Source organism: Myotis lucifugus, unplaced genomic scaffold (assembly GCF_000147115.1).
Source record: "Myotis lucifugus unplaced genomic scaffold, Myoluc2.0 scaffold_56, whole genome shotgun sequence".
Lineage (NCBI taxonomy): Eukaryota > Metazoa > Chordata > Mammalia > Chiroptera > Vespertilionidae > Myotis > Myotis lucifugus.
Genome location: NW_005871104.1, coordinates 1,343,243 through 1,360,021, shown reverse-complemented (window position 1 = coordinate 1,360,021; position 16,779 = coordinate 1,343,243). Strand labels below are relative to the sequence as shown.

At 41.6% G+C, this 16,779-nt stretch overlaps 1 protein-coding gene across 2 annotated transcripts in view; it reads right to left on the bottom strand.

Moving 5' to 3' along the window:
• Positions 1-16,779, bottom strand: part of EBF1 (early B cell factor 1) — a 385,315-nt gene that overhangs the window by 29,953 nt on the left and 338,583 nt on the right. For both annotated transcript variants that reach the window (XR_002829372.1, XM_006089069.3), the window contains exon 11: positions 5,455-5,543. Coding sequence is in view for 1 of the 2 variants with exons in the window: in XM_006089069.3 (XP_006089131.1) it covers positions 5,455-5,543 (89 nt within the window). In the remaining variant the exon portion in view is untranslated. The remainder of the gene's footprint in view (positions 1-5,454; positions 5,544-16,779) is intronic.

The window sequence follows — 16,779 nt, the reverse complement described above, 5'->3', positions numbered from 1 at the left end:
CAAAAGGCTGCTCATCTGGCAGTTAAAATGAATACAGTTCATTTCACAAGTTTCCCATATGGACCCTTAGTGTATGGTAATGAGGAGACCATATGGTGAGAGAAACTGCACTGAGAACAATCGGGCTCCCCCGGCTGAGTGGGAAGTTGGGAGAGAAAGCCTGGCTGAGGGACCCACTCTGGTGTGTGCGCTCTCTGGGCTCCAGGTTTGGCTGAGGTTTGTTTGGGGTTTTGTTTGGGATGGTTGATTTCCATGGGGCGTTTCGCATTTCTTAATCTGTTCCTTAATATTTCGGCTGTGCGAAATGACAAACATCTTGCAGATTTTGCAATATCATTCATCACGAACTGTCAGCAGTGTTTGCAAATCTGACTTGCAAGATCTTTGAAACGTGTTGTTCTTAAAAGGCAACAGTACTAAGTTTTGAGACAAAGTGCAAGAGAATTTAAGCACTTCTGACAAGCGGAAACATTAACAGTAATCATTTTTAAAACACTCACATCTTTTGCCTGCATGTTTAGCTGTAAATAATGCTAGAATGTATAAAAGCTTTAAAGTAAAAATGTAATAAATACTTTTTATTATGTTTCATAAAGGATAAAAAATGCTGTGAGTAGCCGGGTACACATGTTACCTATACAAGCGCATGTATAGAGACAGATAGCTCCTCCTCCTCACTGCTAACCAGATTGGAGACCTGGGCGGACAGCTTGAAAAAGGCTCTGAAGTCAATCCTGAACATACATGCTTCATAAAAGATGAATATAAATGCGTTAGTTAGACACGGTGAGCTAAATTAGAAGGTCAGGCAGGGCTGGAAGGGCTGAAAAATCACACAACCAGTGAGTGTAATTACTCTTTTTTAAGTCTATTAAGTGGTGTTGTTCTATCAGGGCTCAGGGGTATAGCACATGAAGAACAAGATAAAGTAATGTGTATTTATTACTCCCACTGGATCAATTTACCAGATATTTTCAGCTCCATAAAGCAAAATACACAAATGCCGCCTTTGTTACTTTTCTCAAACTGCTTCATTTTCTCCAAAAGAGGGACTGGCTCTTGGAGAAAAAACATGTTGGCCCCCTGGAGGTCCCCAGGCCAACCCCTCTGGGTGGGGAAGTGGGAGAAAGCTGGTGGGAGCTGGAGTAGGATGGGGGTGAGGTGTAGGTGAGGGACAGGAGAGGGAAGAGAATCGCCTCAAGGCCGAATTACCTTGGTTTCCAGATCTGAGGGGGAAGCAGGAACTCTATGCAGTGGCAATAATGAGCCTGAAGACCTGGGCTCGAACCTGTTCTCTAGCTGCTGGCTGAGACTTTGTAGGAGTCACTGGCCCCCTGGGGGCTCTGGTTCCTATGATATGGGGAGCACCCATCTCGCAGACATGTGTAGCCTCCATTTTCTGAAGTCTTGTTAAATGCCAGAGAGATCTCTCTGCATGAATTATCTCATTAACGCCCAACAGCAACACTGCGGGCAGCTGATTTAGGGAGAGAACCTAGCCCGGGAAGGTTGAGTCAAGTGGATCTGGCTTTCAAAACTCACATCTCTCTGGCCTGACAGCCCTCTCTCTTGACCTCTCTGCCCATCAACAACCTTGACAAAGCCGTGCTTTGCACACAGTAGGCATCAATTAAATGTTACCTACTCCCTGGGATCCCCTGCTAACTGGAGTCTACTGTCACTCACTGCCTTTGCACTAATGCTCGCGGACCACTCAGAAGACAACCAGCAATTTGAAAGGGGACAGAGACACCTCTGGCCTTTAGAACAGAGAGCTCCTTGCTCAATGTTTCTGGGTTGCATCATGCCTTTCGGCACCTCAGAGCTTCTGACTGACCACAGTCCCCTTCCCCCTCACCTCGACCTTGTAAGAAAAGTCAACCTTCACCCCAAACTTGGTCACATGCTCTCTCCCTCCTGCCAGGATCTGGGAGGAAGGCAAGTCTGTGTGAAACAGAACAGAACGCTGCGATTTAAAAAAACCTTCGCCCGCCCTTCCCCACGTGCACATGGAAAAGGAAACCAGAAAACATCTGGGGTTAGCATAATCGTAGTATTTTAAAAATGTGTGTCCAGCAACTATCACCAACGGAGACTTTCAGAGACGAAATAATCTACAGAGAAGGATCGGCTGGCCCCCGCGCTCTTGTTTGGGAAATGGGAGGGATGTCTGCGTCGCTGACTTCTCTCATGAGAGGGGCTCCCATAAAACAAAGCATGTATAAGTTCTTTGAAAAAGCACACGCCACCATACAAAGGCATATTATTATGGAACGCTGTCTGCTTGGTCTTGGGAGCAGTTTCATTTGACAGAATATGTGGGTGGTTGTATGAATCTAGCTTTGTCTATTCACAAACACATGGGTTTAATAAAGTGCCGTTTGTTTTGTGAGGTGTGTGGTCCGCGGCTCACTGAAACACTCTGGTTTGACAAACACTGACCATGACTCTAAGAAAGGCGGAGCCCATTTTGATCCCGAACAATGGACAGCAAGAGGATAAGCCTCCCCAGCGCACAGGAATACCTCGTGCTGGCTCCATCCGCCACTTCCTGACCCTGCTCTTGAACTCTCACTCCACCTTAAGGCTCAGAGCCAAGAGGACAGCCACTCCGCTCTGAGTCACACAGAGAGCTTCCTGGGGTGGGCTCCTGCCAGAGTCCTCGCACGGGCAAGTGGTAGATGCAAGCTGCAGAGTGCTTCCTTAACACACAAGCCCATTGTGTCCTTGATTACTCGTCCCAATCCCAGGAAAAGGAGCTGGGAGTTTCACCATCAGGCCACGGGGGACGAAGGGACACGTGCCTGGGCTATTTGTTCAACATTTCTGAACGTGATATTCGGCCGGAAAAAAAAAAGTGTTTAAAAGTAAGCACACAAAACTCAATCCTGTATTCCTACTTGCCTTCTTTCTTTCTAGATAAGAAAAGGACTGCCTCATCCAGATGAAACCAAATTAGTTTTCTCTATTTTTCAATAAATACTTAGAGAGTGGTGATAGCCAGCCAGATATGGTGCCAAGGGCACCCACAGGATTACCTCTTTTTATCCTTATGTGAGCCCCATGAAGTCGGCACCATTATATCCCTATTTTATAGATGAAGAAACTGAGGCACAGAAGATACATCACAGACCCAGCTGCTCACCAGGACTGGGATTTCCCGCTCTGCCGAGATTGGAGGGAAGAGCTTTGAGAAGCAAGGGTCCCACTCTAACTCACTGGCAAATAAGCATAGTTACCTTTTGTCGAGTGCAAAGCAAGTGATTAAAGTGGCAACCCCCAAAAGTAGTAAATATTATCATCTCTATTTGACCAAGAAGTGAATTGAGGCTCAGAGAGTTAAAGAAATTTGTTTTAAATTTTTTTTAAATAAAAGGATTTTGACCCAGATTGCATAGTCATTGCCCTTACTTAAAGTTCCACCCCACCCCCAGCCCGATCTGCCCTTCCAGTCCCTTCCGCAGACTCTGCCATCCAATGTCAAAAGTAAAGTGAAGACGATCCCCAAATGGGAAGAATCTGGTATTGCACCCATGCCTTCTTTCTACTGCAGAGACACCTAAAGCACTGACCTTTGGGTAGATAAACATTATTTATATCATCGTGCTATAAAATTACCAATAAAATTTCCAATTATTGCCCCTCAGGAAATGCATGGGAGTTAGGTTCTTGCTAGACAGAGGAAACTGAAGGTAAATCTTTCCACTGCACATCTATGCTATGGAAGTGGACTGTCATTCACTGTTATCATTAGATTATTTAATTGCTCACCAAGAATGAGTCAAGGTGAAAGGGAATGATGTGTGTAAGAGGGCAGTCCCTTTCAAAGACAAGGATATGGACAGACTGACACATCCTAGGACGTCTTCCTCAGGTGAAATGCTTTCAAGAAGCTTTTACCAATAGCACTCGGTGGAAGAAGGCTGCTCTAGGAAGCCAAGGGTTGAGGCTGAGGTTGTGTGGTTCTTTCTCTGCGGTCTAGGTGGAGGACAGGCGCATTTGCCTGTCCCAGTTCTTCCTCTCTCTGGGAAGCAGCGCCCCCTTCTCCACCCTCCCGGCCCCTCGCGTTGCACATCCGTTCCTGGGCCGCTTTCTCCTGGACCAGGCCTGTTCAGACAGGTAGGTGGCTCTGCCTCCCCAGGCAGCAGGTGCACAGGTAGAATTTGATGATGAACGGCTCTCCCAAAGAGGTTAACTGAGCTAGGAAGGATGCCAACTTCATTTTTCTAAGTGCTTTATGAGGAGAAACAGACCTATCTGTAGACGTACTGTAGCAAAGAGAAGACCTCTCATCTGCTCATTTAATTTATAATAGTTTTCACTGGTGCCGTGAATGAGATTCCATTTTGCTGTCAGTAAACAGTGAATGGTAGCTCAATTCATTCTGTCCTTCAAACTTCCTTAGCATTTAACTGTTCTCTCCTCTGAGTCCTCAGAGAACTTTGGCTGCACTTTTGTTAAGCGTACCCGTTCTTCCTGTCACGTATGGTGTTGGGTAGAGTGATTTCTCCCACACAGGTTCTGAGTTCCTTGGGTACAGAGATGGGGATATTCCCAACACAGACAACAGGTTCAGAACAGGAGTCAGTAAATGTGAATTTTCTTTTTTCATCATTGGGGATTAATGACGTATTGCTGTATGCCATGTGTTACTCTGCCTTGAATTCTTGTTTAATTTCTCACCTTATCTCTCAGTTAAGTTGAATGCCTCTAGAGCAGCCGTGGGCAAACTACGGCCCATGGGCCGTATCCGCCCGTTTGAAATGAATAAAACTAAAAAAAAAAAAAGACCGTACCCTTTTATGTAATGATGTTTACTTTGAATTTATATGAGTTCACACAAACACTCCATCCATGCTTTTGTTCCGGCCCTCCGGTCCAGTTTAAGAACCCATTGTGGCCCTCGAGTCAAAAAGTTTGCCCACCCCTGCTCTAGAGGAAAGAGGTCCTGTCTTATTTGTCTAATTGCAAGATCTACCAATACGTTTCCCTTTGTTCTCCCCTCAACAGGGATGAGTATGAATTTCCATGCAGGTAGGAAAGCAGTGTTTTTTTTCCTCTTAAGAGCTGGAGTGATGAAGTGATTAACAACAACTTGAACTTTGGACCCAGATAGTATTGATTTGAATCTCAGTTTAGCAATTTACATACTTTGTGACCTTGGGCAAATGATTTAACCTCTCTTAGCTTGATCATTTTCTTCCCCAAAATGGAGATGGTAGCAGGACCAATCTCAGAGGGTTTTGAGAGGAAGAAATGACATAGCATATGTAAAAAGAAGTGCTGTATTACCTGGCACATAAGTGCTTACTTACCTATAGCACCGAACACACAAAGCCAAAAAAATACTGAGTTGCTTATCTACGAACTGATTTTTATCAATGGCAAAGTTTCCTGCCAATCACCCAAGTCCAAGTTTCCAGAGACCGTAACTCAAAGAAGGAGAGTACTGACCTTTGGCAAACGCTCAGGATCTCCAGGGTGCCGGGGAATGACCTTCTGTAACCTCTGGAAACCATAATCGATGGTGGGTTCGTTGAGCGCTACAATGAAGAAGTCACACAATTAGAACCATTTCAGGAACAAGAACATGATTTGCAATACTGATGATGTGAAAATAACCAGAAATAACCCGGAAGTCTAAAGCTTCATTGATAACCTTTGAATTAGATTATGAAACGACTAGATGAATGTTTCCTCTACTGAACATTACCACCATCTCCTTCTGCTATTGACCATGGTCGGGCGGGACTCCCTCAAAAGACCCCTTCGTAGCATAGGGAACAACTCTGTTCTTCCGGCCAAATTTCATATTCCTTACATTATTGAAAATAGAAAGTCAAATGGTATTGAATGTGAAGTTTTAGGGTTCATTTTAGTCAGAAGCTGAGGTCAAAATGCTCAAGGGCCTGTCCTAGGATGTCTACAGATTCTAAAAAGCAGGAGAGTTCAAAGTACTTGCTTCATTGCAAAATCTCTAGTGGACCTCAGCTGACACAGCGTCTCAGTGCCTTCTGTGGCAATGAAGCCTGCAAGAGTGCAGGGAGGGGCAAAGAGCAAGGCATTGCAATGACCTTGATACTACACCCTCCCATCTACAATGCCAGACTATTCACCAACATCAATATTATCTCAGGAAAAAGCCAGCCTCTGCGACCACTGGCTTAGAGCAGCCAGGTCTCCATGATGGTTTAATAGACTGAAGAGCAAAAAACTGTAACAATATCTGGAGACAATGGGCCTTGCTATGCTCATATTGACTACACCCTCTTCAATGGACCCTGAAATTAAACACAATACAAAGTGAACTCTGAAATTTCCTCCCCAGGATGTGAAATATCTTCAGCCTTCTTCTTGGGACAAGGGAGAGATGGCAGCTCCATCCTCTACCCGTAGCCCTCAGATCTTCTAAGTAAGGGGCGGGTGGGGAGGTCCTTTCCTTCTTCTCCTTTTTCGTGTAACCCAAATATTCAACCACATAGTTTCTCCCATACTGAATAAAAAGACAGTCTTTGCACTTCTGCGGTTTAGCTATACATTAAAAAACAAGTTGCCACATGCTTTACTTAAAATGAATTTCCATTAACCTAAATTTTAAAAGTAAGATTCATACTACTACTAACTTTAAAAAACTGTATTAAATTCAAATAGGTCCCAAGGCTAATGGAAGCAATTTGTATACCAACCCAAACTGACTGGCCCACTTTTCAAAATACAGGTATGATAATCTTGTGGTTTTAAAAGGACATTTAAATTGAAAGACTGTGAATTTAGTACATAATTATACCAATAGAACCCTTTAACTTGTCAACTGGTAAATCTAAAAGGCTATCAATCATTTCTAAAGAGGAAATAAACCTTAAAATTCCTTGATTGACAGTGCTTACTTTTTATGTAACAAAAAAAAAAAAATACGGGGGAAAAAAAAGGCTGCATAAAGTGGCCAGAAATCCATTTACAAAAGTACATTGTTTTCCATAGGTGAGTAAAAAGCCAATAATTACACCTCCAAAAGACACATAAATCAGAGTAAGTACTTTTTCCTCACTTGTATATTTTAAGTTAAAGTGAACTCAGGTAACTTTTTATTTAAAAGATTTTTTTTCCCAAATGCAATGCTTATTGAAGTTTGTTAATAGAGTAGCATTTTCATTTCAGATAATGTAATCATTTTTGCAAATATGAGATTTAGCTATGCCTCCCTCCCCTTCCAAACAGTAAACTTTCAACCTGTCTCTTGTGGAAATTAACTGAAATTACACCCAGGTGTACCACGTCTCTCTCTCTATGCTAGCATATGAGTTAAGGCACAATATTTATTATTCCTCTCATTTTTTATGATTACTTTCTAAACCCTTGAGAAGAATTTCTGCTTCTTCTTTTTTTTTCAAATTAGACTTGTAGAGAAAAAGCCATAGGGCTCTTTATGCAGGGAAGCTGTTACTCGTAAAATACATGGGATTTAATCAAGAAATGCATGAGGGCGACAGGAATGAGCACCTAGGTTTAAGTTATAGATCACATCCCTCCCCCACCCATCATGCTAATTACCCGCAAAGAAGTTTGACCATAAAAAGAGCTTTAGACAATTAAATGCATCATTTTAATATCTGAAGACATAATTTAGCATCCTGAACATTCCAATTTTTGGTTTTATTTTTCAGACCAAACCAACAATAAAATTAGAAGTGTTGACCCACCCCTTCAGTTGTCTGAAAAATTAATTAATTCCTACTGTGTCAAGGAACTGTGGTTGCTAATTGAATGACTGCCTGACGTGTGGGAGGGGAGTCCGGCTGTGTTTCTCTGGCCATATGGCCAACACACAGCAGAAAGACGGACACTTAATATCTGCAATTAAAAGAACTGATTCAAATATCAGAACGAATAGCTAAAGAGCTGAGGAGAAGTCATTCGGCTGACACAAAGAGTAATTGAATTAGATATATTAAACTCATTATTCAAAGAAAAGTAAGCATCTATTCTATGGAAGTATACTATGTTGGAGGAGATGTTTCAGCCGGTAAGACAAAGGCTTTTATTTCTCATGCCTTTATGACTTGCTCTGTGCTCATATCTTTAAATATGTTAATCCGCCCTCAATTTAGGAATTGAACATTACAGTGCAATTGTCCCGGTGCTGAGCACAAAGATAACACTACAGATATGCAAGACAAAGCTTGTCTTAAATGCAAAGGTGTCTGATGATTTCTCTGATTGCACTGACTAGAGAAAAAATTTAAACCAATTACTGAGTGAGAGCAAACATCTGATAAAGGTTTTTAAAACAAAACAAACACACACACAAAGAAAACACCAGAAAAACAGATTCAATGTCTCTGGAATATGATGCAGTTCTCAAAAGCAATGCCATAAGTGGGGGAAATATTTACTGGCATAATATATGGCTAGGCTAAAAGGCAGCTTATAGGAGCATATGTCTAAAAGGTTCCTTTTTTTAAAAAACAAACACACAGAGAATGAAGAAAATGCGTCTGTGGTCTGTGTATAAACCGCCCAAAAGAGGGTCTTAAAATGCTTCTCTTCTCTTTCTGCTGTGCATTCTCTACATTTTCCACAATGAACATATATTACTTTTATAATCAAAGAAAAAGGTTAAGAGCAAGAGATTATTGCCGAGATGGAATTTGACCTGCTTGTATAAAGTAATGACATAAGAAACTATGCCTTAAAAGGGGTCTGTAGACCCTTTAATAACCTTGCATAGGTTATTACAGACCATAAGAAAAATAAGTAGTATACTTTTGGCCAGTTGTATAAATATGTGACTATTCATAAACTCTCTGAAAATCAACAGAGAAGGTAACGGGGAGGAATCATAAAGAATGGTATATTTATTTCATCCGTGGGGGTAGTTGTACCTTAGGGACATACATCTACCCTGCAAGAATGTAATATAAAGTTAATCCTTCAACAAAGTGACCTCATTGTATTCAAGCACAGGGCTCAGGGGACACCAGCAGAAAGGGGGCTAGTCAATTTTTTCCCCTAAAACTTGGGGCAAATCTGAGAATCCAGTAGAGAAAGAAAAAAAACTTAATCTGGCATAATTAACCTCAAATAAAGAAGCAGGAGCATTTTAGGTTAAAAAAACAACAACCCAACAACACATGGATGAAGCTGTGAATTGCAAAAGGAATGCAATGCTCAGGGCAGTGTATGCGGTCCTGCTTCACAACACAGAGGCCACACTCCCTGAATAGCATTTGAGAGGGTATCACCCTAAACCAGGAAGGGATAGTAACAGAATAAGGGAGGTTTCAGAGGTTTAGAAAAATTCCCTAATCCCAAACAAGAAAGACCTCCATTTTTAAATGATCAGAATAAAATGGGACCAAGGTGGGCATTTAAAAAATTCTTCAAGATAATAAATTTTCTACTGATTCAATCATCATGTCTGGTGCCTACCAAGTGTTCAGACGGCATTTGTAGGAATGGACTGTTTTGTGTCACAATACCATATGCCCTTAGAAGTAAATGTTCCGAGAGGTATATTTAATCTGACAAAAAAAAGAAAAAAAAGACAGGCGAACAAGTTTGATGGCAGAGCTGGGATGCAGCACCAGCTCTCAAGGAGGTTGCCCTCCCCATCCAGAATCCATTCTCCTGCCTCCCTGAGGGTCTGACGGGGGTTCCCACCTCTGCTTCTGGATCTGGCATAGCCTTCACTAGGGCCACACTTCACAGGGACACGTGGATTTAAAGAGTGATCAGGCTATTGGGGAGTCACAGACACCTGTGTTTTTTGGTTTGGTTTAGTTTGTGTGTGTTTTTTTCAACATATCATCTGTACATGGTAGTGTGTGTTCACCACCCCAAGCCAATTCTCCTTCCATCACCATTTTCCTTCCTTGACCCTCCTCCACCTCCCCTACCCCCATGTCTTCCACTGTCCTGTTCAAAGTTAGAGGAAGAGAGGAATTAACTGAATAAGCTGAGGAGGACCTCATGGAGCTGTGTACATAGGCTACAGTATCTCTCCCTATCAACGCATGAGAGAAAGATCAACTGTCTCTACACCAGAGAGCGAGTTTTCAGGGCAGATACCTCAGTGGAGATTATAGAAGGGTCCTCCCACTCACAGCTATGACATGATATTGGGACCCGATATTCATTGGAAGCACTGGATATATGCATGGGGCTGGCATTTCAGCTTCATCGAAGTCATTTGTTTTCAAAAAGTAAAAGTTAATGACATGGTAAAAAAAAAAAAAAAGAAAGAAAGAAAAAGGAATCAAACCACTTCACCTGGCCATGTGTTGGGACTGCTTATAAATGGCTTTGGGTTCCTTCCCAGTCTCACCATCTCAGACTCCCTGAAAGGAAGCCAGTAACTATGCAGAACCAGTCTACACAGAGCCCTTCCCCGAGCTTCCCCGAGGTCCTGGTCAAACCAGAACAGCCCTGGTCCCACAAAACTACTATTCACAGTGTCTAAGCATTCACACAGCATGACACGCTCTAGGCAAATAAAATTCACAATCCTGTGTCTAGGTTTTATGCACTAATGCTAATGACAAGATTACCAAATCCATTCACAACTGATAATGAGCAAATCCTAACTAAATATATGTGCGGATTGGGGCCTTTTCATGCCTTGAATCTTTTTTTTTTTCAAATCCACTTCACAAACACATCAAATAAAGAACATTCTCTTTAAGGGGATTTATTTGCAAATTAAAATCACGTTGTCAAGACGGATACATTCTCAGCTATGAAAGCTGATTTGTCTCTTGTTGGAGGTTTGGAGAAACTCCTGCTCTGTTCTCCCTAACTTCTTGACCACTTATTCCTGGAAACAATGGGAGGCGGGTTAGGGCTGTGTTCCCAGCACAAGGGCAAGGGGGGGGAGGGGGGTGCCGGTCCAGCGTCAGAGATTTCCCTGCTTTTATAGCTCAGCAGCTCACTGCCGTGTTTAAACATATTTCTGGGGGTTTAATTTCCTTTTTTTAATGGTTGTGTGACATGATGTCATTTTGACTGGAAATAAAAAGAAATGCAGATATTATTAGGAAGGTCATATTTATATTCTATTGCCATTTAATGCCCAAGCAAATATCTAAGACTCTATGCCAAATAATAAATAAAACCTCAGAGCAGAGGCAATGATAAAACCAGCACCTGGGTCCCCAACCTTCCCTGGTGACTGGCTTCTCTCTATTTGCACAGGAGGGGTTAACAGTAGAGTGGTCCCCTTCAAGGCAGATCCTTTCTGGGCATGAGAGTTATTGCATACGAGTTAGGCTGAGCTTTTTTGTTCCATAATGGCCCCAATCCCCCCTCCCCCATCACTAAATTAACAACCAGAGGTAAACAATAAAACAGCAAGTTATTGTCCTGAACCTGTCTTGAAGACTGACTATAATATAGACACCGAAAAAAACACCAACCAGAAACCTAAACAAGAGCCAGAAATCTGGTTCCTGAAGAGATCGGCTACATTACAGCCATTTGAACATGTCATTGCCTAGAGGTTTAGGGCAGGAACGGTTCTCAGCGTTGTCTCTCCCATGGAGGGGATGCACTCCCTAAGAAACCTAAACCAGATCCCTTTTGAGTGAAGCCCCCGTTTTCGGTGGGACACGCTTTTCCAGCCTGGCGCCCTGCCTCAGGAGCGGCGCAACCCAGGAGAGCTTTGGGAAGAGGCTCCCAGAAAGCTGTAAGGGAAGCAGAAGGTTGTCAGGATGGAGCCAACGTGGGCAGAATTTACCGATGTAGGAGCCAAAGGAACATTTCCAAACTGGCTTTGAAATTGCTCTGATTTCGGATTTATAGTCGTCTTCAAAACCCTTGATGTGTGGCAACAACTATGAGATTCAAAATTCAAGCGAAGGAAGGAATACCTCTCTCGGCCGAAGGTACAAGCAGTTGGCTTGTGTGGCTGCATCCTCTTGACAAAGCGTGGAGCCAGAGCAGGAAAAGTAAAGAATGAAGAGAGAGAGGGATCTGGGAAGTGGATGAGAGCCTGAGAGGACAAACTGGGGAGACATTTGGAGAAAGAAATGCTAGACCCCAAGGACTGTCACTTGGAAGGCAAAGAGCTTGCGAATGCTTGGAAATGAATAACTCTTCCAGGAGCAAAAGCAATCAAGAGCAGGAAGGAAGAATTAAGAGGGACTTTCTTTTGTTTTTTCAAAATGGAAATAGCTTTACTGCTTTTCTAAATTTAAAAGAAATACATTTTTAGAGTATAAAAATACAAAAGAAACATGAAAAAGGGGAAAGAGCCCCCTAATAGTCCCACTCATATATAATCTCTACTTAGATTAGTATGAATGTTTGCAGACATTTTCACAATACTGTTTTATATCTGGATTATATACATATTTATATCCACCTCATTCTTTTTAATGGTTGTAGCATATTGTATTATATGGATGACCATAATTTATGTAACAAATCCTGTGTTAAAGGGATTTGTATTTTCCCAAAAAATTTTTCATTGATGAAAGAGTACTAGTTTTTAAGATTTCTGTAACCTGAACTCAAGTCTCTAAGTTATAAGGACCTCGGAAGATTTTTAACGGATGTTAAGGATGAATGACTACTTCTAGAGTTGTCATTTTCAACACACTATGAGGTCATCTAAGACCCTTTTCCCAGGGATAGCAAAGTGCTCTATTAGACACTCTCTCATTGATTCCTTCAATATTCTCTTCATATGAATGTCAAAAATTAGTATCTCTAGTTGGAAGGTGAGAAACTGAGGCACAGAAAGGTCTGGCTGCATAAATCAGAACAGATGTGTTTTATTTACTATTCCAAGATGACTACATTTAAAAAATATATTGATGAATCTCCATTTGCAGCATATTGATAAGACCTGCTACCAAATTGATTAAACTGCTCCCTTTTTACTAAATAGCTGCGAAACAGAAATCCAGCACGAGGAGGAATTCTGTTCCCAGACACCTGACTCCATACAGGTCGCTTGGCCTGATTTCTTTACTTAAAGCTCGGCATGTCAACTAACAAAACCTTTTGGGGAGGCCGTTTTGCTATTTTGAACTTGCCCCACAAATGATGGAGAAACTGTGTTTGCTGTCTCAAGTTCTCCTAGGTCTAAGTTGAACTCTCAAAAGTCGATTAGTCTTCCGGGAAAGAGAGGCACAAAATGCTCTCGATATACATTAAATCAACTTATTTCATGCCACACCCAGTTGGTATTTTCTAAAAGATTCTTGTTGAGAAGTCATGGGCAGACAGAGAGCACCTCTTGGTAAAGAGACCCCTTCCTTGCCCTGGAGGGTCCCACTCCATCTAAAACGGGAATCAGGGGAAGTACCATAATTAGGGAAAAGTTACTGCTCTCTAACTGTAATCAAGTCGATGAGAAAGTGGCCCCTGTTACTGAGTATGATGTGCTCTGAACGGTATGGCCTTCCAGGAGCCTTGAGTTAGATTTTCAAATCTGATGCAAGTTTAAAATTAAAATTAAATCCCTCATGCAAACTGAAGCTTGAAGGTCTTTATGAGGTCTTCTCTTTTTTTGCTTTCAATCTTTTACATTTTGGATTATTTAAAAAAATTTGGATCCACCCTAGCCAGTTTGGCTCAGTAGATAGAGCATCAGCCTGCGGACCAAAGGGTCCCAGGTTCAATTCCGGTCAAGGGCACATACCTCAGTTGCAGGCTCCTCCCAGCCTGGGCCCTGGTCCCGGCTCCTGCAGGAGGCAACCAATGTATTTCTCTCACATCGATGTTTATCTCTGGCTTTCCCTCTCTCTCCCACTCTCCCTAAAAATCAATGGAAAAATATCCTTGGGTGAGGATTAACAAAAATTAAAATTAAAAAATTAAAATTTTGGATCATATTTGAACAAGAAGAGGATGACTTTTGCTGTGTAGTGGATGATGGTGTTTGAATATTCACAACCTCCACACTCTGTTTTTTCTTTCTTAACGTGTAAGGATAAATCCATAATTTTCTTCCCTACTGGCATATCTTCTGCTATAACAAGAGTAATATTCCTTCTATAATTGTTCTTCAGATTTCTACCCAAAGAGTTTTTGACAATAACTGTTGTCAAGGGGGTAAAATCACCCAGCCTGTCTGATAAACATGTTTTCTTGTGTTCCCACCCCAGCGAGTGCTTGACACCGTACTTTTATCATCCCGTGTGTGTTCAGAATGAGCTTAGAACAGCAATTGCCGGGAATAGGCAGGCGATAAACCGCATTGATTTAACACATCTTGTTTTCAATCATGCTTGGATTTTCTGAGCACGCATTTTTCCTGTACTCGGCTTGTAGCTTTTATCTGACGAGCTGATCCCTTTTCACTGGAAAATGAAAAGGTCGCACAATAAGACACGGTTTACTGGAACTTGAACACGCACCAGGGAAAGTATTTTAGATAAATACTGTCAGACATAGTGGAGCTGAATTTCAACAACACAATTGCTAAACAACAATACTTATTACTCTCCTGGAGCAAGCTACCCAGCAACTCACGGCTCTCAGCGGGGAACGGCACCGAGTCGGGCTCGGAAGCGAAGAAACCCTGCTCCAAGCCTCGTGCTAACCAGGCGCAGAGTTCTGGGCTGAGGTCCTACTTGTGATTGTTAATATCACAGTTTATGAGACACCTTGAAACACTTCTCCCACTGTTCAGAGTCATGCTGTCGAAGCCAGTGGACCAGTTTCAGAAGAGTTGGATAATGAAGTTATATACAGCAGCTCCACAGACCACCAGGTGGGGAGGAGGGACAACTTCCAAGAAAAGATAAACAAAAGGGACTCCAAATAACCCATTATTAATTCTACTAGTAAGACAGTAAAGTGCTTATAACTTGCAGATAATTGGGGGATGAAGTGATTATTTAGTAATATGTTAGTGGAGCCAAGGAGAACTTATAACAAGTAGGCGGTGGAGAGAGCTACAATGGCTTGCAGATAAGCCTCGGCATTTTTATCAGCCTGAACTCCAACCTAAATAGCATCTTGATATAAAATAAATGAAGTCAGCCTTCTTCAGTATTGACCCTAAGTGATTATTATCGCTATGTATCATTAACCTTAGACTCAGCCAGAAAGCCTCCTCTACCTGAACATTAGAGTGTGGGACCTTCTCCTTTTAGCTTTAACACACATGTTGATTATAATTTAATTCATTGTCTACTCCAGGGCTTCTCAAACTTTCTCTGTCCACAGTGCCTTGAGCATCTCAGCAATCTATTAGCAGTGCCTCTAAGCCAAAAGAAATACCAAGAGGTTCTGTTTTGCTAATTACTTATGTTCCAAACAGCTTGGAATTGGAATATATATGTATATATATTCCAATGAATTGGAATATATATATATAATTTTTGTTTCATTCTTAAATAAAAACAACTTACTAATGGAGTGTGCACTCCTGTTGGGCACTGCCCAACTTCCCAAACCTTGGAATAAGATTGAACATCGCCACCCTCTTTTCTGTTATACCGCATTGGTTTTCACAAGATACTTCCTTTTGATAGCAGTAACAGCTGAAAATTCAGCTTTGCTAAGCTATGACAGCATCAGTATACAGTAAAATCTAGTGTGGAGCTAGGAACTAGTTTAAACTAGTAGTCTTGTGGTATCTGACAGACTTAAAGTATCACTCATTTCCCTCGAATTTAAAACATCTCATGGCTCCACTGTAGGTTGGCAGGGACACCTTGATCTGTAAATTTAGGAAACATGGGTCCACTCAGAGGCACAGAATTAGTTAAATGCTAAGATGCTACAGGATCCATTGTATTTATTCATTGTGTCTTTTCTTCTATTAATAATTATTATAACAGCAGCAGCTAGCACTTCCTAACAACTTACTATGTGCAAAGAACTTTACATGGATTAACCCATCTAACCTTTATCACAACCCTAAAAGGAAGTACTACTGACATTCCCATTATTCAGAGAAGGAAAAGTGCGACTCAGAGGAGTTAAATATCTTGCCTAAATCCACAGAGCTAATAAGTAAAAGGCCAAAGATTCAAAGTAGGCAGTATGCCTGCTCTTAACCTCTTTGCTAGAAAAACCAAGTTAGGACAATCAAGAAGCCTCCAGAGTAGGTCTCTAATAATTCCGGCTTACACAACTTTTCTAATGCTTTTCTAGATCCTCATATACTCCTCTATCTGCAATTTGGCCTTAATTTATGGGCCATGAAAACCTTGCTCTCCTACTCCAGTTCCTAATTTGACTTCCATTTCTCTAACAGACACTTTTCTTCCCTTTGTTCTAACCCTTTTAGAGTAAGAACAGCCCAGTTTGCATGTAGGCTACAATACTGATCAGCTATGTGCCTTTTGAAAAGTCACATTCTTTAATTCCTCCTTCTCTGTAAAGCAGATATGATGGGGTACTATTTGTACAGTGCTGAGCATACAACAAATACTCAACAGGCAGTTGTTATTATTAACAATACCTGCCATGTATTAGAGATAGGGGCTGATGTGGGGCATACAGGATTGATTATACATACTGTATAGTCCCTACTTTCAAGGAACTCCAGAGTCTAGAGGAGCAGAAAGCCATAAGCAGAATTCTAAAACACTGTGATAAATTCAATAGGAGCATTTAGGATTCTAGGAGAACACCAAGTACATTTCATTTGTCTTTGGGGCTCAGCCTTTCCTCCCCCACTTACACTAATTTGAAACTACTGTTCAAAGAATTCCACCACTTCTGGGTCTCACATATTACCTTGAAATAGAGCTCTATTTGTAATAGGACACAATTGTTTTAAAACAATACACATTTTGTTAAAACAATATAAAGCAATATAAT